The sequence below is a fragment of the Patiria miniata genome, unplaced genomic scaffold (assembly GCF_015706575.1).
Source record: "Patiria miniata isolate m_02_andy unplaced genomic scaffold, ASM1570657v1 HiC_scaffold_29, whole genome shotgun sequence".
Taxonomy (NCBI): Eukaryota; Metazoa; Echinodermata; class Asteroidea; order Valvatida; family Asterinidae; genus Patiria; species Patiria miniata.
In genome coordinates, this window is record NW_024037068.1 from 11,467,634 (window position 1) to 11,491,250 (window position 23,617).

The following is a 23,617-nucleotide window of genomic DNA, read 5'->3' on the forward strand; positions in this document are numbered from 1 at the left end:
GTTTTCATCGGATGTGGTTATAGTTTGTTTGTTGGTTGGTTTGTCTGTTAACAAGATGACTCAAACATTTATGGCCTGATTTGCATGAAATGTTTTTAGGGGTGGACCTTGGTACAGGCACAAATCGATCAGATTTTGGAAGTGATCCAGATCTGGATCTGGATCCAGGATGTTTCTAAAGGATTCTTCACCATTTATGGGAGTAGTTCTTTTGGACTGACAAAATGGCGGGAAATTGTTTAGCCTTAGCGAAGTTTGCGCTCTACGTGTGCTTTCTAGTTTAATAGGCCCTACCTGTTATTTTATACATGGAAGTTATTACTCTAAATGAAATATTTAAGTGTTATTACTTTGAGTATTGAATTTCCTTCAACTGTTTCATCCGTGGGCCTGCATACAAATCATATATGAAAGAAGAAAAAAATAGCTTTTTTTAAAAATTAAACGATACAATTCAATACAATTCATACAATACATTAATAATACAATTTCCGGGAATACAGTGTTTGCTTCATGTGATTACTAAATAACTAGTTAACATTATTGAGGAGCAAAAATGACCCATTTGTCTCTTCCAATGTGTCATATCACAGTATAGCTTCATTTTTGGCCGTGCACTTGGTCCCGTTTACATGATTTTCTCTTGTACAGTAAAAAAACTGCTGCAATTTGTTTTTTTATTAACATAATGTTCATCTCATGCTCTCAACAAGACAGACAGTACAAAACTTTCAGCATACACGCCTCATTTAATTTGCTAGTATCTTCTTAATCGAATGTTAACACATGATTTAATAATTTCTAAATGCGGTATAGCTCTACTCTCTGCAACTCTTAACTACTTGGGCCCCTAGGATGCAGTCATGATCAATTGCTTAAACTTGCATACATTTAGCGCGAGTCGAAAAATGAAATCATTCGTTTTCGTTATCGTCATGCTCCACAACTCTTTTTGTTATCGTATAAAACACATAATAATGCAAACACTAGTCTAAAAACTGAAGTGTTGAATCGAACACTTGTATGAGTTCGGTGTGTGACCACACTTTGAATGTGTTGAGTCCAGCAGTTTAAATGTTGCATCCAACATTTTAAATGATAACTCAAATTTTAGTGTTAATCAAACATTTGTCGAAGTTTTAACTTTGAAAGTGTTGGATCAACATGTAAACTGTTGAATGAACTGCCCAAGTGATGGAATTAACATTTTAAATGCTGGAGTAAACACTTTCAGTATGGTCACTGACCGAACTCATGCAAGTGTAGGATTAAACGCTTCAGTTTTTAGAGTGATATAACAAAACAAGATTACTCAAACAGGTTTGGACTTTAAACTCCTTATTCTACTCGATCCCGATTCCAGAGGAGTATTCATATAAGAGTAAAAAGTTCCCAACAGAACACCCCAGCGGAACTGAACTTGAATTAATGTTTCTGTAATTGTTTAACATTAAGAATATAGACCATGTTACCTGTGACGTCATACCAACAAAGATTATGTCATCACTTTTACACCCACCACGTTTTCAACAGATATGTCTATACACACGCATATAGTGCAAACGAGAATGATTTGCTGAAAGTTGGAATCATGTCACCACAACATCCAAATTTGTATGTATGTGTAACAGGGTCTATAGTATAAAGTATGCTGTACAATAGTGATCATTGTTACTACCCAGGATTAAATAAAACATCTTGGAGATTAAACAAGTTGGGGAATGACTATACAGCTTAGACCTGCAACCAAATTTCGATTACCAGTAGACGGTTGGACAGTGGTTTCCAATCTGTATTTTTGTCCATGGTTCAACCATCCTGTTGTGCTTCTTTGCAGCTGTTGAATTGCTCTTTGTTTGCAGAGTCCTTAACTTCTGGTGATGGAGCATCTATAACACAGAATGAGGATTATAAAGGCAACAAGGTTATACTCATATTAATTGAGAACATGTTAGAGTTGACAGGAAGAATTTTTGAATGAAGCTAGCATGCAGCTGACTACCCCCAGACATATACATTTGTAATACGTACAGTCAATAACGAACTCGGCCAAAGCGGGTAGCTTGACTTCCTCCAGCTGTTCAGCCAGTTTACATTTCCAGTCGTTTCCGTTGACCACGCACCGCTTCCTCCAAAGTACAAGCATGGTGACGATCTGCTTCTCGACCTGTTCTACATTATTCCTCTTGATCCTGTATACCTCGTCAGATGAGATCTTCAGAAACGCGGCTAACTTTTCCCACTCCGGACCCAGTTTTTCAGCCAGTTGCCAGAATAACTTCTCGTCAGCTGTGATGTTCAGAAACGCAGCACAGGCAAAAAGTTAAATTCATGGTATTATTACCCAAGTGATGTGTTAAAGATTAAAGAAACTGGATTTACCCCACCACTGTGTAACATTATTCTTTCATTGTACACGTCGAAGAGTAGAATTTACCACGACATTAATAAAATGTTACCACTGTGTGGGGTAAAATGACGCACGTGACAGCGTTTACCCAATATTGTGCACGCGTCATCACTCATGTACAAGATGGCCGCCGCTTGTGAGACCTTCAACAATTTGGGGATTTTGAAGACGTGATTTCTTTGTTCCAGGTGAGTCAGTGAAATGAATTTCAGTGTTGTTTCCTCCAAATGCGATGCCGATGTATGAGGATTAATATCGGGGAGATTGGAGAAGTGCCGTGCTTATTATTTAGACATTTATTTGCAACTTGGACGTCACGGCTCTGCCAACCGCGATTCCATGCACATGGTTCATGCGTTTCATGTACCGTATAGTGAGTGTTCTCAGATGTAGAAACACGGAATAAAGTGACCGGCATTTGGGGAATTGTTTTTGAATCAGTTGATTGAGAGAAATTCTAGCACCCCTGCCCACCATTTAGCCCACGCTCCTCGTAATAGTCCGCATGCATAAGCACCATATTGGAGGAAATATCATCATTCATTTTACTGACTTTCCAACCCAGGACTCAGTTATCCCTCGCGATTGCTGTCTCAAGCATGCAGTTCACATTGCAGAGCTCAAAGTTGAATAAAACCGCAAGGATCAATAACAAAGGTACACAACAAATAATTTAAAAACAACCCAAGTGATGGGTAAAGTTAGAACCCAACAGTGCAGGGTAAAAATTAGAACCCAATATCTGGGTAAGAAACGGACACAACACTTGGGTAAAAGGAGGGTTGGGTAAAGTTTACCCAATAATTGAGTAAAAAGGGAACATGGTCGTCACATGGGTAAATCTTCTTACCCAACTTTGTTGTGCAAACACGTAACACAATTATGGGTAAAAGTTACACTGAAATGGGTACATTTCTACACTTAAGCTGTTGTGTAAAAAAAACTACACAAGTTGACGACCATGTTCCCTTTTTACTCTCGAAAAGGTAGTAATTTTACCCAATATTGAGCACATCTACAGAGTGTACGTCTACAAATTGCTGATTAAATATGTATTATAGGTGTTAGTATTAACCAACGTACAGGGGCGGATCTAGCTTTCAGCAAAGGGGGGGGGTTGAGTCTAAGGCAATTCAAGAATACATTTAGAAACTTTAGCATTCTAATTGTTATAGATGCGCTTCTGGATGCAGTAAAATGAACTTACAGGTCTCAATCTGTATATGAATAAAATTAATTAAAGGTGAATGCTTTCTTCATACACTCTGAATCTATAAAAAAAAAAAGGAAACGGATACAAACAAAGAGGTGATAATATCACCAGGTATTGAAGGAGAATCAAACTCGGTTAGGCTAGATGAAATTATTTTCACTCTTCCGCTCTTGAAATAGGAGTGTTATATAATATTTCTTATTCTAAGAATAACATCGTATTAAAAAGAATAATGAAGCTGTGGCCAGCAACTAACCTAATTGCGTATTCTGTTCAGCCTGCACAATTTGAACGGCTTCTTTCATATCAAGACGATTGAAAACCTCGAGAAGACTCCCAACCGCATCTTGATTGGGAACGCCATCCTCTCGCTTGCACGAGAAGTATAACTTCAATACTTCTATAACTGGATTAGCCATTCCTCGGCGAAGCGAATCAATCAACTTGGTTCCCAGGCCGAATATCTCTTCAGCAAGACGTATCCAGTTGCATCTGCCGTCACTTTCATCTTTCAGCAAGCGTAAAAGCTCCATCACTGTTTTCTTGGATAGACCACCGAAACCTCCATCCGTCTCTTTACCAGTGTTCTTTGTTAAAGCCTCTTTTAGTTTTACCTTCATTGTCACGGAAATTGAACGAATTGGTAAAGCAGTTTGAAAAATCAATCGCAAGGTTGCATTTTCCAATAACGACACAATTAAGTCAACATTCTCAAACGCTAATAACCACTTACCCTGCAGGTAGTGCAGATTCCGTCATTCGAAGGTGGGTTCTATAAAAATGCAAGGACAAAAACAAGAGCTTATGAGAACTTTTTTAAAAAAATATCTTTAATTATATAATGCACATAACAAGCCCCATGTTTAATGGGTCTCTTTGCTAGAGAAGTGGCTATACAAAACATTACTTTGTGGCAAATCCGACAGGTGTCTTCTACAGGACGCTTAGTGTCAGGGAATACCGTTGGTAGTGAACATTTTCCCTGTGGGAAAAAATAATGACAGCAAAATACCGAATTATATCAATATATAAATACAAATAAAGGACATTCTTGTACTTCCGACCAGTGAATGTGGGTTATCTCGTATTATTGTTTGCAGCAAAAATTGCAGTCATGAGAAAAAATAAAGGAAATTGGTGGCGCAAAATTAATGAAACAGTCGATTCTGTGACGTCGGCATACATAGTTGTGCCGTTAAAAGTGCTGTAACGCTTACTCTTTGATTCGTTGTTCATTTAAATTTATGCCAATTTGGTTTCATGAGACCCCAAATTCGACTGCTAAAACGTACTTCCTTTGGTCTAACTGAGAGACGAGCTTTGTGTCCCTCCGAACTCGATTTGGTCGAATCAGCTTTAAGTTGGTAAACAAAGCCATCGCATCCAGGTAGTGATTTGTCGGACTGGTTTGAACCACTCGCTGTCGCTCCATGGTTGGTCTCCCGCATGAGGTCAAAGGTCACAGAGTTTGTAGGAAACTTCCATACAGCTGTCTTCGGGATTTTCTGTTCCTGAAAGTTAATTTAGCTCAGCTTAATTGAAATATCCCTGACACGCAATGACGCGAAATTTTACCCAATTTGCTTTCTGAGATCTAAAACGGGGACACTCTCTCGACCCCCAACTGGCTTTCATTTATAACAAAGCGTCACGTCATGACGTTTCAGACCGAGTAGACCTATCTTGACTTTCCATTCCCTGGATGTGACACTATTTTAGCATTGACATACGTTTACGCTAAACACGGCCTGTGTATTATTACAGAAAACCGATTCCATCTGCAAAACATCACTTTTGTCACGACAAGCACTAACTTTCCTGAACAATGATGACGTTTTCTGTCAAAATGTTGGGCTCTCTGATTTGTTTATGAGAGAGTAGTTAATGTGCCTAGGTTTATGAGTATTCAGTGAAATTTGAAGTGACAATAAGTTCTTGCTTAGTTGTTGAGCATAAACAATTGAATTAAATGTTCGAAGCAAAATCGAATCGAAGCATGATCCAGAACTAAAATGCTACCTTTGATGTCTTTTCTTCTATTTCCCAGCCAGTCTTAATGTTGTCAATGGTAGCGATCACATCTCCCTGGTTGTAAAAGACTTCCAAGTTCCTGTATGCGTCCAGTGACTTACAGCCCATGTCGTTTTCCATGTCAATGACCTTCTGTTTGTGGTCAAAATTACACGCTATAAAATTACAAACGACTTATCAGCGAAGGTACAAATGTATACGAAAATATCAGAGAAATTTAATCACTGTCTTGGCATGAGGACATTTATCACTTTCTTGCATGGCACGAGGTTTGTGGATCAGCCAACACATTCTTTATTATTGTTAAAAATGCATGTCTTATGTTTAAAGTGAATGATATATTTTAGATGCTGTGTTCAACTTGCCGAATACATCTCTTAAATAACTGAACCAAAACCAAAACTTAAAACCGAAGACTAAGAGAAAGCAATTGCATATAGTCCGTGGGACGAGGCCTTTTTTCGCTCGGCACGCGGTCTGGTTCGCCGAATTTTATAAAACTTCACAGACATGTAGATTATGGTGTACCATGTCGAAAAAACTTTGTTTCCCGGTCCACAGTTTGTTTTAGAATGAGAAAATCTGGGATAAAAACGCCGAAAATTCTACATGAGAAAAAATATAAGAAACAGCGCCCTCTATTGATAGTCAGAAACCTTTTCTCACGCAATGGCCGTCCAAGTTCGGGCGGTCTGTTTTTGACGCGAGTATTTTTATTGTTCTCGCGTGGGAACACGACCAACGAACACTGCACTCGGAACAGGATTTCACACCACCTACCCGTCAGGGTTTGCAAAAATGATATACCCGTGTCAATATCAAGACCCGCCCAAACTTGGCCAATGAGTGCTCGCTAGTTGCTAGATGATACTTCTTTCATATTATATTCTAGATTTTTTTGTTATTTCTCATCATGATGCTAAAATATCTTCGTTACAGTTTTGTCGAACATGAAATGATCAACTTTTAAATTTAAAATCGAATGTTATGTATTAGCTACAGATACATAGATTGGTAAGATTAAACCCGAGATCAGAATAATTTTGTGATCTCTTATCTCAGGGTAACATATTTTAAATAATAATATAAGTACACGCGCAGCATCTGGTGGAGCATCTGAACTTCTGAAACATCTTTTCAAAATGTTTCGCGTGAAATAAAAAAAAAAAGAAACTAATACAAATTTGATGCAGCCTCAAAAGAGGAAGCAGGTGGGCCGTTGGGGTTTATTGGTGGTTCTCACGGAATGGATGGAGCAACAACAAAACATGAATCGGTTCTTAAAACAATATTCAAAATAATAAAAACGGTAAGACGGTTTCGGCTGAAATAAATTGCAGTTGTAATGCTGCCACTCAAAGATTCCGACAAGTGGAATATAAACTATTTTTTCTTCTTAAAAAAATTTTCAAACAGAAAGTGGGTCCTTCGATTTGATGAGACTTTCGATGCATGTTACAACAATTATGTAATCGGCCTGTGATGTATACAGGTGCTTAGCTCGTACTGTCAGTTGAACATAAAAATAAATAAATAAATAAATAAATAAATGAAATAAAACTATATTATATTAAATAAATTTGTATTTCTTTTGGTGTTGACTTTGCACCTGGAATATCGATTAACCATGCGATTCTCATCTGCAGTACGGTTTAACTGTAGTTAATGTAGTTAATAACATTCGATCTTAAAACTTGATCATTTCAAGTTGGACAAACTGTAATGAAAAGGTTTTGACATCCTGATGAGAAATAATGATGAGAAAAAATATAGAATATGCTCGTAATATGAAGCTTGAAAGAAGTATGATCTGGCAAGCACTCCTTGCGTTTTGTCCTGTTTGCAGGGCGGGGGGGGGGGTACTCTTGCAGAATTTTCGGAGTTTTTATCCAAGATTTTCTCATTCCCAAACAAACTGTGGATCGGGGAAATTTTTTTTTCTCGATATGGTACATTATAGTCTACATGTCTGGAAAGTCTTATAAACTTCGGCGGACCAGATCGCCTATCTCGAAAACTAAAGCGTTTTCAGCCTCTCGTCCCACGGACTAATATAGTTATACCTTCTCGGCAACTGGATCATTGTTCCAAACGTGAATCCGTACAGCATAACGTGCATCGGACGGATCATAGAAGCTTCCAAATGCACCAGTCTTCATCGGCTTAGCACTCTCCTCACACGCTACGCCTCCCGCTACGAAACGCGTGAAATGCTTCAAGAGAAGAACGACCTTGTTGTCACGCGAAAGAACCATCGTGCCATCCTTCTCGGCATCTAGTGCCTGCCAGATTGTAGGGGTAGTTTCATCACTATGACACATACGAGTACTGAGCTCCCACTCGTTGTTAGCGTGGTGGGGAAAGGAAACCACCACGCTGTCTAAGAACTTCAGACCTGTAGGGCCGCACTGGATCATCGGTGACAGAGCGACATAGGGAGGATTTACTCCATCAACAGGTGGCGCACTTGGGTCGACAAAAATGTACACCTAATAATCAGAATAAAACCGAGTCCAGAATAGGTGGATTTTTAGAGATAAAACCACATCTCGGGTACGAGATGTCGAATGCCTCGCGATAGTTTATATAAGAGTTCACGTCGAGTGGTTCGAGCTCATGTCCATTTTCATCAATTATTTGGTTGCGATAAGTTTAAAGAAAGGGAAAGTTTGAGAACGTAAGAGTCTTCCATCCGCACAGCGTGAAAATTATTCAAGTATGCTGAAAAAATACGCTTCTTGACAACCCGGGTTCACTGGAGTCTTCATGTAAGAAATGAAATAATTTTAAGATATCTTGGAATTTATATCAACATATCTTCAAACGTACGTATTTAGAGATAGCGTGATTTTTTTTTCTGAGCGATATCTTAAAATGAATTTCGAGATATCTTGAAATGATCCTTGTAATATCGTAAAACGAATAAGAGACACCTTGCAATGATTTGAGAAATATATGGAAAACATGTAAGTATATCTAGAAACGGATTATAGATATCTCAAGACGGATAAAAATTATGTCCAAATAATCCCTCGAAATAATTCCTCAGGAACTTTTATGCGTTTCAAAGATATCTTTTAATAATATGAGATAATTATCTTGAAACAGTTAGAGAGACACCCGGAAGTACTTTTTGCATTCAGCAACGAAATAAAGTGTTGAAAAGCCCATACCAGTTGCGGGGAGTCTTTGGCAAGTGCACCCCTTGGGATGTACATGTGGACCCTGTACTTTTCCAGAGTGAGACTTCCACCTCTGTCATTGATGTATGTGATCGCGATGTATGGCAACTTGAAGGTTTTTTGGAGTAGCTCATCTTCGGTGAGAGCCGCTGTCATTTTACGAAACTCTTCCAGCAGTGTCAGCAAAAGGTTCCGTTTAGAAGAGGTTCCTGGGAGAAACGGGCATGTAACGATGAATTTTTAAAAGCAGTTTCAAATCGAACTTTGTCAGGCTCTGGTTGAATAAAATTACAAAGCAATAAAGAGTTACCTTTGTCTTCATTTGTCGCAGCTCTTGAAACTGGCTCACGTTGTCTGCTTATCGATGTTGTAGGCCTAAACAAGAGCCAATGCAAACCCCACAAGACCGAGGTCAAGGCCGAGACCACAACCTCCGAGACCGAGGTCACAACCGCCGAGGCCAAAGCCGAGGCCGAGGTCATCTATTAAAACACGTAATAAAACATAAATCACTCAAACAGGGCCAAGACTTTGTTGGATTTTTTAATATCTGTTAATTTGAGTGCACTAAGTTTTGGAGTGTCTGGCTTACAAAGCTTGCCATGTGTTTCCTCTTGCAACGATCTTCAAAATTCTTCGTGGCCATTGCAACAAATTAAATCGGATGATCCGAGAATTCGTGGTCATTTTGATGAACTGATCGAGTGATATCATGCACGCACGTGGAAAGCTGTAGCGCTGGATACATATAGATCGACAGGTTTATTAAAAAAAATCATCGTGGCGGCACATGCTGAATTAAAATGACAATACAGCGTTAAACCATTAGAAACAAAAAATCAATGAATACGAAATAACCACAAAAATGCAATAAGCTTAGATAGACAGGTTGAGCGTGCATGCGAATAACGGGTTGGTTCCCTGTCCCAATATCGCTTTGGCGAATGCAAATTTGTGACGTTCACTGGGCCGAGTGTAGCATGAAATTTCCAGCGCTCTGGTTAATGACGTCCTTGACGTTATATGGGGAGATTCGCCAGTAACACTGGAACGAAGCCACTTACTTTTAGAGAGAGGTTTTTGCTTTTTTTGGCCGATGTTGTCAATTTCCGTTCAAATTACAAGCACAATGTCACATATGACAGTTGATGCATATATCCTTTATGCAGCAGAGGATCCATGCAAAATGAGAAAAGGATCAAGTCGAACAAAATCAGAATAGATATTTTTGGTGCAACTCAGGGTGTGTACAAAAGAAACCCCGTTCATTAAGTACACACGTGCCGTGCGCGATTTTTTTTCCCGTAGGCGACAGAAAGACAGTCAATAAAAATGAACAGCGACGACGTGGATTCGAACCAGGGATCTTTGTATCCATATAGCTCATCACGCTGTGGTAGCTCGACGAAGTCCGAACTTTAAAAGGTAACTGGTTGACAAAATAAAACAAATGCTCTTAATATCATTGTTCTGTCCCGATCGAAACTATTGAATTATTCATGACTTCCGAGCATTCCGCCTACGGAAAAGAAATTCGCGTGCCGCGCCTGCGCTATGGCCGTACCATATGCGGGAACAAAATCGCATCCGAGGATCATTATTCAGAACAGCCAATCACAGGGTGCCTCGATTATTAACATTGAGTAGGACGTCCAACAGCCCGTGGTCTTCGAATTGTACTGTGTGTGTATGTAGAATGTAATACTGACCCGGCGGCAGTTACATGTCCTACTCAGCATAAATAATCGAGGCGCCTATGCTTGGTGCCAAGTCGGTGAGAGTTTGTACTTTGTGTTTTGTAACATTACAAAATTCATTATAGGGCATACACGTTTCAAATAAATTAGGTATATCACATTGATACATATTATTTCTATACATAATTGACCAAGCTGAGTAGATTGGTCGTTATCATGTTGCCATATCTGCAAACATTTCCCTGCTGACGTTTTGAGAAGAACTCAAAACGGAATGAGTAAGTCTTCATTTGCACAGCGGTGCGCGTGAACGTAATCGTCAAGTTGTTAGATTTGCAAATGATTTGTCTCAACCCGGCCGATTACGTACTAGTCTTATACCAGCCGCGCCGATTGAGTTCGACTGACGTTCACGGACAAAATTTGTTCCTGCATTATGATACGGGCTATAACGCAGTCTAGGCGAAGATGCTACGTACGTGAGTACGTTCAATGCAACGCATTACCAGTTCATTTATTCGTGCGTATCTGCTCACTGTGGCCTACAGTTTGAAACGGTAACATATTAAATTTAATTGGAACAGAAAACACATCAAAGTGGGCGATTTGTCGAGGCCGGAAGGCTCCGAGACCGTGGTCGAGGCCATGAAAGGCCGGCCCGAGTCCTCCAACACTGCTGCTCATATTCAACTGGGGCAAACAGAAACGACTTTTTTGTTATAGATAAAAGTGGTGCACAGGATATGGATGTGACAACGAAGTCATCTGCCGCTAATGTCTAACAAGCTGATCATGATCGGGTAGGGTGTTTTTGTCTTGGGGTTGAAAATGTGGGGAGTAATGTACATGGGGGTTTAATTGAGAAGACATGCAGTAATAGAAAACAAAAGATACAAAGTAAGAAAGTAATAGCCTTATTATCAGGCTATTTTATCAATATCAGTAATGCAAATTCAATTCAACTCAATTTAAGGCTTTGATGAGAAGTGTAAATATATCTGGGAAGATATGTGTCGGAAGAGTGTCTGGTGTTAAAAATGAAATCTCAAGAAATAAAATACATTTAAAGCAGCCTTCTCATAGAAATAAACTGGACACACATGAAAATGATAATTATGTGCCACGGCACTGTACGGTAAATTTTCCCGTTGGTCTGTGAATTATCATTTTTTGAGGCAGTCGCATTTGCGAGAAAATGTAGTTGAAATATAACCGTACACAGGCAAAGGCTGACTGTACAGTTTTGACAATACATGCAACAAAATGTGAAGGTGCACTGCACAGGGCGTGTAATTTGCTATGAAAATGTTCAATGTACCATAAAATAACAAAATCTGAATCATGGCTTTTCTCCATGATTCATATTTTGTTATTGTGTAATGCTTGAAGACATTTCTGTCATTTTTCGGCTATATGTAACCTAAGGTCTGATAGAATAAAAACGACTATTGTGTCTGTCATGAAATGAATACAAAAGGTACTTTTGAGAGCTAATTTTCAGGTCTTGTTTCGGCCCGAACGTGCAATTTGTGTAAAAATTCGTCGTTGGGGGCAGCAAACAAAACATAGTAAAATCGAGACTTAATAAACATGACTCCCGATGCAGCGAAGTTCCAGCGAAACTTTTTGCAAAAAGAAATCACTCCGCGCAACATTTTGTTGGGCAGCCACATGCTTCATAGATTCAACTGTAGTTGGCAACAGTTTTTACCCCTGAACTTCTAATGGACAAGTTCAGAATTTAAAAAGGAGGTATCTCCATTGACTTTTTGGTAGTTTCTAATGATTATTCAGTATTTTGATAGTACACAGCATTTTATTATAGATTGTGGATTATTCTTTTGTGTTTGCCCTAACGACTAACCATAGTAAGAAACGTATGATACATCAACATAGTTCACGCACGCTATGTTTTTGAGCATGTCAAGCTGGAAATTCACGGGGGTACTTAAGCCTCTGGCCGGCCACAAAAACCGTAAATTGTGACGCCGGTAATAACGAATTAATAATCCGTAATACCGAATTAAATAATCCGTAATAACGAATTAAATAATCCGAAATAACGAATTAAGTAATCCGTAATAACGAATTAATAATCCGAATTAAATAATCCGTATTAACGAATTAGTAACATAAACTTGCAGTGGCGCTAATGGGCTTTTGTAGAAAGCTGCAAGCGCTGATGCAGTAATGTTTATTTAGGCACTCACTTCAGAAGTTCATGTAGTCGGCAAAATTCGTCATGAGTGGCAGCAATTACAATAAAAGACATACACACAATAATTACATGTTTCACCTACCGCTGTGTAGGACTTAGGGATGACAAAGTCAGAATCATTGTCTCAAGCGAGTTGCGCCTTGTCGTGGTGGAGACCCCTGTGCGTTCCCGTGACCCGGAGAGCTATGTCGGCTTGGGGCCATGTCCCCCTGGCAGCTCCAAGCAAGCTGGACAGGTCGAAGGGTAGGAACCAGACCAATTGCAACTCAAAATGTCTTCTTGGCAGCAGGAGGAGACAATCCATCTGGGCAGACGTCTATTGTATCAGGCTTTCTGGCCCAAGTGGGCCAACTGGCAGGCGGCAGAACCTCGGTCAACGGCTGGCAGTTTCCAGGCATAGTCAGTTTGCCACTGCGGGGCAGCCCATCATCCTTCTAGTCGTCCTGCTTCGGCAGTCCACTAGGGTTATGTATGACTGGGCCCAGAGGAGTGTGTCTGACCTGGGCAACCATTCACTCTCCATCCCTTGCCTCGGCGCACGACGTTACGTGCAAATCATGGAATGGAATCTCAACGATGTATATAGCGACTGGCAATATGGCAGCCCGCTACAAGGAGGGCTGTCAATGCCCGGCAGAGTGGGTGGGTGTTCCAGGCAGGCACCGCTCGGTCGACATCCTGCTACTGCCTACATTAACTTTGGTTCTTGGAACGTCCGCTCTTTGGGTGTCTCCTCTGACCGTTGTGTTCCTACCCCCCGCAAGTCCGCCATCATTGACCTGGAATTGGCCCGTCTCAATGTGGACATTGCAGCTCTTAGTGAAACATGTGTGACCGGCCAGACTTAAATTCCTGTAATTATGCTGCCAGGTCCCGTCTGTAAAATATTTCTTTGTCGATGTCTTATATTTTTAGCATAAACAGCGATGCGAAAGTTGTCGAAGCATTGCGAGCGCCCTCTTGTGTTTTCCGTTGAATAGAGCATACCGAGTTGTGTAACAATTTGCATATGACATGCAGTGCGAAAAAGCCTTTTATTCCGTGCAGCGTCTCAAAAGCATAGGGCTTCAGACTCACATTCCGTGAATTTTTTCGCTACTTTTCTTGGAGAGTAAGCAAGCATGGGTAGGTCACTTGACTGCTTGTCGTTGCTGCTGCCAGCCACACCTTATTACGAGCCAGCTTGTCTATATTTTGCTGTGTTTCTCACGTGGTTTTGCCATGGTTAGCACGCCGCATGTGCATACACAATATCGTGTACATGCATATCGTGTAGTTTGCCCAAACATCCCGAGGCATAGGTACACAGGCCGCAACTGCTCCGGTATTTGTTTCAACTTCGTAATTTTTGATGTTATCATAAATAGCACTTTACGACACATTTTTATGCCATGAATACTCGAGGTTGGAAGCCAAGTCTGTATGAAACATTTTTATGCCATGAAATAAATATCCCAGGTTGAAAGCCAAGTCTATATGAAAATTGTGCATAAGATGACTTGAATTTTCGATACCGAACCTCCTGGTAATATTGACTGTATACTTGCACATACTTCGATCCTAAATACATGTTTCCTGTATGTTGAATTATAGGGTCAATGCACTTTATTGAACTCAAATTTGGATAGCGTGGATGGAAAGAGAAATAAGAGAATGTTCTAGCCTGAAATGAAACACATGAGACATATAGATGGATGTACGAATACAGAATATTGAATACTCTTTTTATGAGCATTGCTGTTTAAACAAACAAATGTTAAGAAATAGATGTACGGTATAAAATGCATTATAAATTCATCAATATAGAATACGTACGGATGTGTACACATGTACTGTGGAGATGAAACTTTTTGATGGCACTGATGATTATTTAATATTCCTTCATCAAAATATTTATTAATATTTATGAGATTACTTAATACGTACAGTAATTTTATTACAGCTACTGCTTGTGGTTCTGTGGTTCCTGATGGTCACAAATAGAGAAGCCTTCTCGAGTAGACCAGTGTATCCCTTATCCAGCATCCATAATATTTGGGTACGTGTATAAAACATTATTGCTTGAAATGTGCCTAAGAAATTGGAGATTTAGAGATTTGGAGATTAATGTGTTGTAAAATCATTGCATAGCAAGTGCTTATGGAGATTATTTCTCCTTGATTAAATTTTTATGCCTTTCATATTTTTATGCCATTAATGTACTTGTAAATTCGCAGCAAAAACATTTCTATGGAACAAATCAATGGAAATTGAGGTTTATAGAGCCAGTAAAGCAATTTCTCATGATAAGAGATAACCAAGGATAAGGAGAGATGGTTATTTCAAATAATTAAATAATTGAATATAGGATTCATAGTCATTGTATATTTGTAAATAAATTAATTTCTATTCTTCTGTTTTCTGTTATTACAGACTGCTGAAGAATGACTGTCGTTTTTTTGTAATAATAAAATTTTGATCAATTTATAGTGGAATATATACCCAGTGTCACTTTCAAATTTTTTTGCGTAACCTTTCCAGCTCGGTTACACATGGCTAACTGGTATTGGATCTGTCTGCGAGGAGAGCTACACCCTGTACTGGCATGGCTATCCAGATGGGGAGAGACCTCATCATGGCGTTGGTTTTGCTATCCGTAACTCTTTCACAGTTTCACCCAGGCTTATGACTGCAAAGCTTCAACTGTACAACTTCCAGTTCAAAATTATTAGCTGCTATGCCCTAACCCTGTGCTTATCCTCTAAGGAGAAAGACTCATTCTATGCCGTGCTGGAAGCCTTGATCAAAGACACATCGGCGGGCGATTGCATGGTGTTGCTTGGAGACTTCAATGCCTGGACAGGGTTTAACTACACTGCCTGGGAAGATGTCCTTGGCCCCCACGGCATTGGAAAAATGAACGAAAATGGTCAGAGACTGCTTGAGCTGTGCGCTCGTCACAACATCTGCATACCCTCATCCTTCTTCAATGGTTCGGAAAGGGCAAAGGTCACCTGGAAGCACCCGAGATCTGGCCACTGGCACCAGCTGGACCACATACTTGTGAGGCAGTCTGCACTTCCACAGGTGACCAACTGTCGCAGCCTACTCTCAGCAGATTGTGACTCGGACCATGCCCTGGTCCGCTGCCGACTCAGAGTAAAGAAGAAAGGAATGCACCATGCCAAGCCACCTCCACCACCGCGCCCGGACCTCTCCAACCTGGCTGATATGGATCGCCGTGTACAGCTCCAATCTAACATCTCACAAGGTTTAGCTGAGAAGACGCCATCACATGACCCAACCGAGTGCTGGGAATCCCTCAAGCATGTCATCAGATCTTCTGCCATGAAATCACTTGGGAAGCAAGTGCGGAAACAGCCGGACTGGTTTCGCTACAGTGCTGATGTGCTCCTTCCTGCTATTGCGTCCAAGCGCAGTACCCGACTGGCATTCCTTAACAAGCCTTCTCCCAGGAACAGAGCCTCTTATCAGTCTGCTAAGGCTGGAGTTCAGCGCTGCACAAGACAAACCCTGCATCGCTACTGGCTTAACCTGAGTGAGCGTATCTTCAGGTGCTCTGATGCAGGGAATCTGCATGGAATGTACAGAGGCATCAAGGAAGCACTGGGGCCTGTCCCAAAGAAGACGGCTCCACTGCGTGCATCTGATGGTACACTTCTAACCGACATGCAGGCACAACTAGACCGTTGGGTCGAACATTACAGCTCCTTGTATGGCACTCCAGTAAATGCTAATCTAACAGCCATCGCAATGGCAATTCCACAGTTGCCTGCAAAACTCGAGCTGGACCGGGAAATCACCGCCATCGAGGTGAAGCAAGCGATTGGTGCATTACAGAATGGTAGATGGGATTCCACCAGAACTTCTCAAGCATGGCGGTGATGATCTGACAAAGGAACTGCTGCGCCTCTTCCGTACATGCTGGCACACCCGTACATTGCCAGATGAACTCCGGGACGCAAGCATAACTACACTGTACAAGAATAAGGGCGACCGTCATGACTGTAATAGCTACAGGGGCATTTCCTTGCTGAGCACAGTCGGCAAAGTGCTTGCCCATGTCATCTTACCACGCCTCCGCTGTCTTGCTGATCAAATATTACCAGAGAGTCAGGCCGGTTTTAGACCAAACCGCTCCACACTGGACATGATTTTCTCTTTTCGTCAACTGCAAAAGAAATGCGTCGAACAGCGACGCCCCCTCTACACTGTCTTTGTGGACCTGACTAAAGCATTCGACTACGTGAGCTGCACAGGCTTATTTGCAGTCTTGGAGCGCTTGGGATGTCCACCAACTTTACTGGCTATCATCGGAGCTCTCCATGATGGAATGCAGGCCGCTGTTCAGTATGACAGGTCGGTGTCTCACGGCTTCAGTGTAAATTGTGGAGTGAAGCAGGGTTGTGTTTTGTCTCCTACGCTGTTTGGGATCTACTTCTCTGTCTTGCTCCGCAGCGCTTTTCCTACATCAAGCGGGATCATGCTCCACACTCGATCCACAGGAGGTCTGTTCAATCTCTCCCGCCTGCGTGCAGGAACGAAGGTCTCCAAAGTCATGGTACGTGAGCTCCTCTATGCTGATGATGCCGCTTTTGTTGCGCATTCTCAGGAAGACCTGCAGCAACTTGGTGATGCTTTTGCCCGCTCATGCCAGGACTTTGGCATGAAGATCAGCATTCGCAAGACTGTTGTGCTTGGCACTAACATCCAGGAATCACCAGTCATCACACTCCAAGAAACTTCACTACAGACGGTCACCAAGTTCACATATCTTGGTTCCACTGTGACTTCGAACAACTCTCTGGAGGAAGAACTCGGCAAAGCTGCAACAATATTTGGACGCCTGCGTAAACGTGTGTCTGACAACAACCGTCTCCCTCTACCTTTGAAGATCATGGTATACGAAACATGTATACTAAGCATCCTCCTGTATGGCTCAGAGGGATGGACAGCATACAGACGTCAGGAACGCCGCTTGAATGCATTCCATCTGCGTTGTCTGCGATCAATCCTTGGACTCACTTGGCGGGACCGTGTCCCTAACACTGAGATCCTGTGGAGGACGGAGTGCCTTGACATGCGCACATTGCTTCAGAAACGTAGGCTGCGCTGGATAGGCCATGTCATACGGATGGACGATGCCTGCCTACCAAAATACATACTCTTTGGCGAGCTTCCTAATGCCCCTCGTCCAGTAGGCTGCCCAAAGCTGCGGTATAAGGATGTAGTCAAGCGTGATCTACAGTCCTTTTCCATCAACTTGACTGACTGGGAGAGCGTTGCAGCCAACAGGTTGGGCTTGCGTAGTGTATTACACCAGGGGAGCAGCCTTGCCCATCAAACCTACATGGAAGAGTGCAACGCCAGACGCACTACCAGGCACCGTTGTGCTGATCGTCGTTGATCGACGTTAAAGGCCTATATATATATATATATATATATACCGTTAGCCACAACGACCCTTGCGTGTGCTTTGTGTGCATGTACGTACACACCGCATACACTTCCGCAAACAGTCGTACAGTACGTCGAGGCGGAGGATAGCTTTGGCGCAACCGCAAAGGCCCAATATGATAATTAGTACGCGCTATGGTAAATAGACTTCTCTCATTGGATAATGGCTGACAAAAAATGAATATTATTAATTGCATAATGCGACCAAAGGTTTATAAACCAGACGGCCCTGTGGTAACAATAATTATTGTAAAACCCCCTTGAAATTTCAAATAATAGTAGAATACTATTCATATAGTTAAACATAGTTCGGGTCGAAAATGAAATGAAAAAGGATGAAAAATTAGACTTTTACAAAACGGCAAACGGTACAAACCGCACGCCAGCAAAAATGATGTCACTGTGCACAGAGACCGCGCCGCCGGGGGCCGTCCACTGTAAGCCCGGCCTTGCGCTATGCGGAAAAACACGCTGCGCTTTCTCGGTCAGCGGCAAAAAAAAGCGCTCACACTACATGCATGAGTATCCGCTGACTTTTTGGGGTAATTCTACTTAGCTGTCAAGGGGATATGGGAAAAAATTATCTCTCCTTCAGCTAACTTAAGACTGACTTTAACTTGTATGAACGACTTATATCGTATCATGGAGGAATAAGAACAGTACGACTAATATATCGACATGGTACGACATATACACCTATATGTTGACAGAGTATGACTAATATACCGACAGGGTACGACATGTCGACAGGGTGTGACATATCAAACATATGGCATAATGTCGACAGGTGCCGAAATACGTACAAGTCGTGCGTACGCCAGATCCTATATGTCGAGTCGACAGTGTACGATATATGTCGCATATGACTTTGTCGTATAAGTACGACTCAATATTTCGTGTGTACAACATATGGAATTGTACTCGTCCGTTCGACTTGTTTGTCAATTATGTCGTACATACGACATATCTTGAGAGTACGACTTGTATCTCGTATGTACGACATATGTATTGTAACTGGTATGTATGACTTGTATGTCATACGACATAGGTACGATTTATTTGTTTTACCTACGACTTATATGTCGTACGTATGTCGTAGGTATGACATACAATTCGTACGTACGCATTAAAATACATATATGTCGTACGTATGAGATATATGTTGCACATGGTACGAATTTAGGGAGAGATTTTATTCACCAAGTCCCTATGACAGTTTCGTATATTCCATCCAAAAGTCAATAGCTTGTTTCTTGTACTTAATTCATACGGCTCAGTGTGACATGACTTTATATATACGAGTTAATCTTTATTCGATAAAATGTGTACGATTTGATTTGGGTTCGAGTTGACCTGTTCCCTACATTCGAGTTGACTTGTTCCCTACAGGTTCGGGTAGCGCGTGACAGAGGTGACAGCAAGTCATTTTTTGCAAGTCCAAGTCAAGTCATAAGTCATTGTTTGCAAGTCCAAGTCAAGTCACAAGTCATTAGGTCCAGTCACAAGTCAAGTCACAAGTCATTGGGTCCAGTCACAAGTCAAGTCACAAGTCATTAGGTCCAGTCACAAGTCAAGTCACAAGTCATTTGGTCTAAAAACAAGTCAAGTCACAAGTATCTTTGTCCAAGAAGACGTCAAGTTGGACATTATTTTGTCCAGCTGTAATAAGCTAAAAGAACCTGGCGTCAACTTACGAGTTATTTTGAACATGCCTCCTTAATTCCCCTTTTTCAATGTGTTGCAATTACTATTCTCTTAGTTTATCACATATCTGTCGGTTATTAGCCCTTTGTATACGTTAATAAATTTACTTTAAATTACATTGTAGAAATAAATGTTGAGATGACCGTGAAAAAAAAGGCTTCACTCACTCGATTACATGTAGTATACTAACACTTTATTGTTCAATTTTCATGTATACTAAACGCCTACCAATGGGTTTAAATAGGCTATCCGGTATTTTACATGCAATTGACAAAGGCCTGAACGGTTTCTTTTCATGAAAGGTTCCTTTCAAAGTTTGTTCAACCAATACATTAAGCAAGAGACAATTGGTCATTGAAAACTGTAGTTTGTTGTGACAGTCTTGTTGAAAACTTTTGAAACTAGTGGGAACTATTCATTTTACTGGATTCAGTCACTGAGGTCTATTTTCTGGAATGAAAAAGCTAATGAAAAGTATAATAGCTTAATTAAAGTGTATTGGGTCGCTCGAGTAGCGTCTGATTTGTGTTGGTAACAAGTCTTTTTTTGCAATCCCAAGTCAAGTCACAAGTCAATGTTTGCAAGTCCAAGTCAAGTCACAAGTCAAAGCTGGTATTAACAAGTCAAGTCACAAGTCACAAAAATAGCAACTCGAGTCCGACTCGAGTCCAAGTCACATGACTCGAGTCAGCAACTCTGGCGCGTGATGTACGCTGTTGCACCGGGAAATAAACGTCGACGGATATGAACTGTCTTGAACTTTCCAATACATTGGAAATAGTATCATCAATTTGAACAAGTGTTCATTCATTTAAAAGCGGCATATTTCATTTGTTTGGAATAAAACTGGAGAAATTGTTTAAAAATTGGTTTAAAATACTTGGACATTTATTTTTGAGTGAACATAATTATGTGGTTTTTACGGTAATTTGCAGGCTTCATGAATATGTATATCGCGGTTCAAAGTTTACGGGCTTTGATTGGATATCGTGAAATATAAGCGCATCAGAAATTCTCGGCCGAGTTTGGCCAAAAATATAAAGAAACACATAAGAAATTCGCCACAGTTGCGTCAAGGCTATCCTCCGTCTCGACTTACTGTACGGCTGTTCGCGGAAGTGTGCGTGTGGCGCACGTACATGCACACAAAGCACACACAAGGGTCGTTGAGGCTAACGGCATATAAAACTAGTGTGTCTCGGCGCGCGCGGTGTGTGTGGTAGCGGGAATAAGCTCGTATGGGAACAAGCTGCTGATAGCCTTGGTCAAGGCTATCAATCTGATGAAAGAAAGTGTGCAATTTCGGAAGCAGAATAAAATTATAAATATTATAGAAATCATAAAAAATCAACCGATGACGTCATCCTGACGTCACTTCGGACTTTGCATACTAGTACCATTATCTACCTGCCCACCAAGTTTCATGACGATCGGACCTTGCTTTATATTGTTTTTTGAAAAATTACATTTTGATGACGTCATGATGACGTCAAACACTTTTTAAAATTTTGTGTAAATACCTTTTACCTAACAAACCGAATACAGAAGTAATTTTGAATTTTGCATGCTGCGTTCGTAAGATATGGCTAAAAGGTCCAAATATTCAAATAAAACAAACACCCCAACACCCCAACAAACAAACAACCAAACGAACAAATAAACAAAAAATAAAGGAATACATTTAAAGGTAGATATGTTTGCAATGGATAGCCGCTACTTTGAGTATTTTCTGTTGCAGGATGCCAGGGGATAGCACACGCTACAAATTGGTTAGGGACCGGAACTTGTACCATTGAATGCTCTTCAGATTTGCAACATAGAGGTCTTCTAAGGTTGGACATCTTGTCAAGTTTGGTGGGTACTGATCGTCCAGCAATTTGGCCAGTTAGGCGTCCAGATCCTAAACTGTTGCCTAAGGCAAATATCAGGAAAACAACTGTCAACAGGAAAATAACTGTCAACAAAAAAAGCGGCACACTTTTATAAGAATCTTTTTTGACCATGACCTATAAAACTCTATGGACATCCATTTCAATTAAGTTGACGCGATATAAAAAGCATGATGACATGGCGGAGGATAATACCCCATAAAGTGTACGCTAAGTTATATGATCTGTTGACATGCATTTAACCACACGTTGCGCGTTTACGTGCTCGACCCAGATCTTTTGCAGCCTAATTGTACTTTCCATAATACATTTAAGTGTAATAATATTTCCCATTGTCAGGTTAACGTTGATGCACCTAATATGCCTCTTACTTGTTATGATTTTCAAAAAGAAAGAAAGAAAGGTTCATTGTTTTGAGGAGGATTTAAGTTATAATTGTACTTTTGGAACATAACATAAACAATTTATAAGGAAAAAATCATTATGCCTCCCGATAATTTTGCTCCAAAAATACAAAGAAAACTTGGTCGCCTATTTGGGGGCCGGAAGGGAATTTTCAATCTAGTTCCACAAGGATGGGTTTCGTACTTTTTCGCCTTTTTAGGAGCAATAATAGCTAATTTGTTTAATTCACGTTGGTGATGCTTACGATAGGAGGTTGATACGCTGGGGATATATTTCCCCTTACTGATCTAGCTTAGATCTACCCACGGAAAAACTGTACATTCAGTGATCTTAAATTTGGGGTTTTGGAGACGGCGTGGACGTATATCTGTCGACCATACAGCTTTCACAAGATGACTCGTCAGAACGTCTGCCCAAGCGATCCGCCACTGGTTGTCGACATTTCATGTTTTCACAGCCGTCCAAGGTTTCCAGAGCATGAATCTCTTAGCGTTTTAGGCCTAGGCCTACTTGGACTTATCCTACTTGAATCAAGGCCCGTCATAGGTTTACGGACACCAAAGTCCAGGCGACAAATCAACGGTCTGTCCCGGCCGAGTCCGGGCGGCGAATCCCCGCCCAGCTTTCAATCCGCCCTGGTGCAGCTGGTGGCTGGCACGTAAAGGCGCTTATGGCTGCCGGCCACATCGACCCATTTATGACCACGGAGCACAGCCTGATATCGAAAGTGTTTGATTTTTCCGGAGGGAGGAAAACCGGAGGGTACGGGTCGGGAGAAAACCCTCGTGGCAAAGGAGAGAACCAACGCACAACTCTACTCACATGTGATCCGCGGCCAGGATTTCAACCGTGGTAACCTTGGTGAGAGGCGAGCGCTTTACGCACAAGCCACCCATGCCACCCAGTATAGACATTGCATATTTTAGAATGGTTCTTATATTTTTTTGTTTTATAGTATTGTGGGTAGAATGATTTAAAAACCATATTCCAAGTATGACACTAATAAAAAATATACGCTGCGGGATTAGCTTCAAAAGCATATTAATTCAGCTATATTGGTGTCGGATTCTGGTATGTTTTTTTTTCTGTATGCCTTGGAGATGTGTCCAACCTTATTACAACTGTAGCACATTGCTCCTTCAAGGGTAATTCCCTTGGCATATGTTGACCCTTGCATCGGTAGCAGTTCCCAGATTAAGGCCCGCAACTTGTTGCAGTGTTGGTTTCCTCTTCGGAGTGAATACGTGTTTGGCTGTCATCTTGTTCACCTATAGGCTGGCTCTGGGTTGTAAATGTAGCTCCTGAGCTTGCTTACCGCCATCACAAACGCTACACAGTTCTTTCCAGTGATTATCACTCACGTTGTCTGGTGATACCATTGACTTCAACAGCAAGTACGATTTTGACCCAA

General features: G+C 41.1%; 4 protein-coding genes across 4 annotated transcripts; 2 read left to right on the forward strand and 2 right to left on the reverse strand.

The window, feature by feature from the left end:
• Positions 1–1,809: 1,809 nt before the first annotated feature.
• On the reverse strand, positions 1,810–5,774 carry LOC119735163. Its single transcript, XM_038208868.1, has 7 exons — positions 5,643–5,774; positions 4,916–5,134; positions 4,531–4,605; positions 4,357–4,395; positions 3,880–4,237; positions 2,032–2,289; positions 1,810–1,889 (listed from the first exon to the last, which is right to left on the reverse strand). Exons 1-7 carry the CDS (start codon positions 5,772–5,774, stop codon positions 1,810–1,812), a joined length of 1,161 nt encoding a protein of 386 aa, XP_038064796.1.
• Positions 5,775–7,673: 1,899 nt separating this feature from the next.
• Positions 7,674–9,011, reverse strand: LOC119736209 (tight junction protein ZO-1-like). The gene is made up of 2 exons (XM_038210242.1): positions 8,828–9,011; positions 7,674–8,143 (listed from the first exon to the last, which is right to left on the reverse strand). The coding sequence occupies exons 1-2, from the start codon at positions 8,990–8,992 to the stop codon at positions 7,712–7,714; spliced, it is 597 nt and encodes a 198-aa protein (XP_038066170.1). The 5' UTR covers positions 8,993–9,011; the 3' UTR covers positions 7,674–7,711.
• A 6,404-nt stretch (positions 9,012–15,415) lies between these two features.
• On the forward strand, positions 15,416–16,636 carry LOC119735164. Its single transcript, XM_038208870.1, has one exon. The coding sequence runs from the start codon at positions 15,416–15,418 to the stop codon at positions 16,634–16,636; it is 1,221 nt and encodes a 406-aa protein (XP_038064798.1).
• A 265-nt stretch (positions 16,637–16,901) lies between these two features.
• Positions 16,902–18,158, forward strand: LOC119735166. Its single transcript, XM_038208871.1, has one exon. The coding sequence runs from the start codon at positions 16,902–16,904 to the stop codon at positions 18,156–18,158; it is 1,257 nt and encodes a 418-aa protein (XP_038064799.1).
• The last annotated feature ends 5,459 nt before the right edge of the window (positions 18,159–23,617 follow it).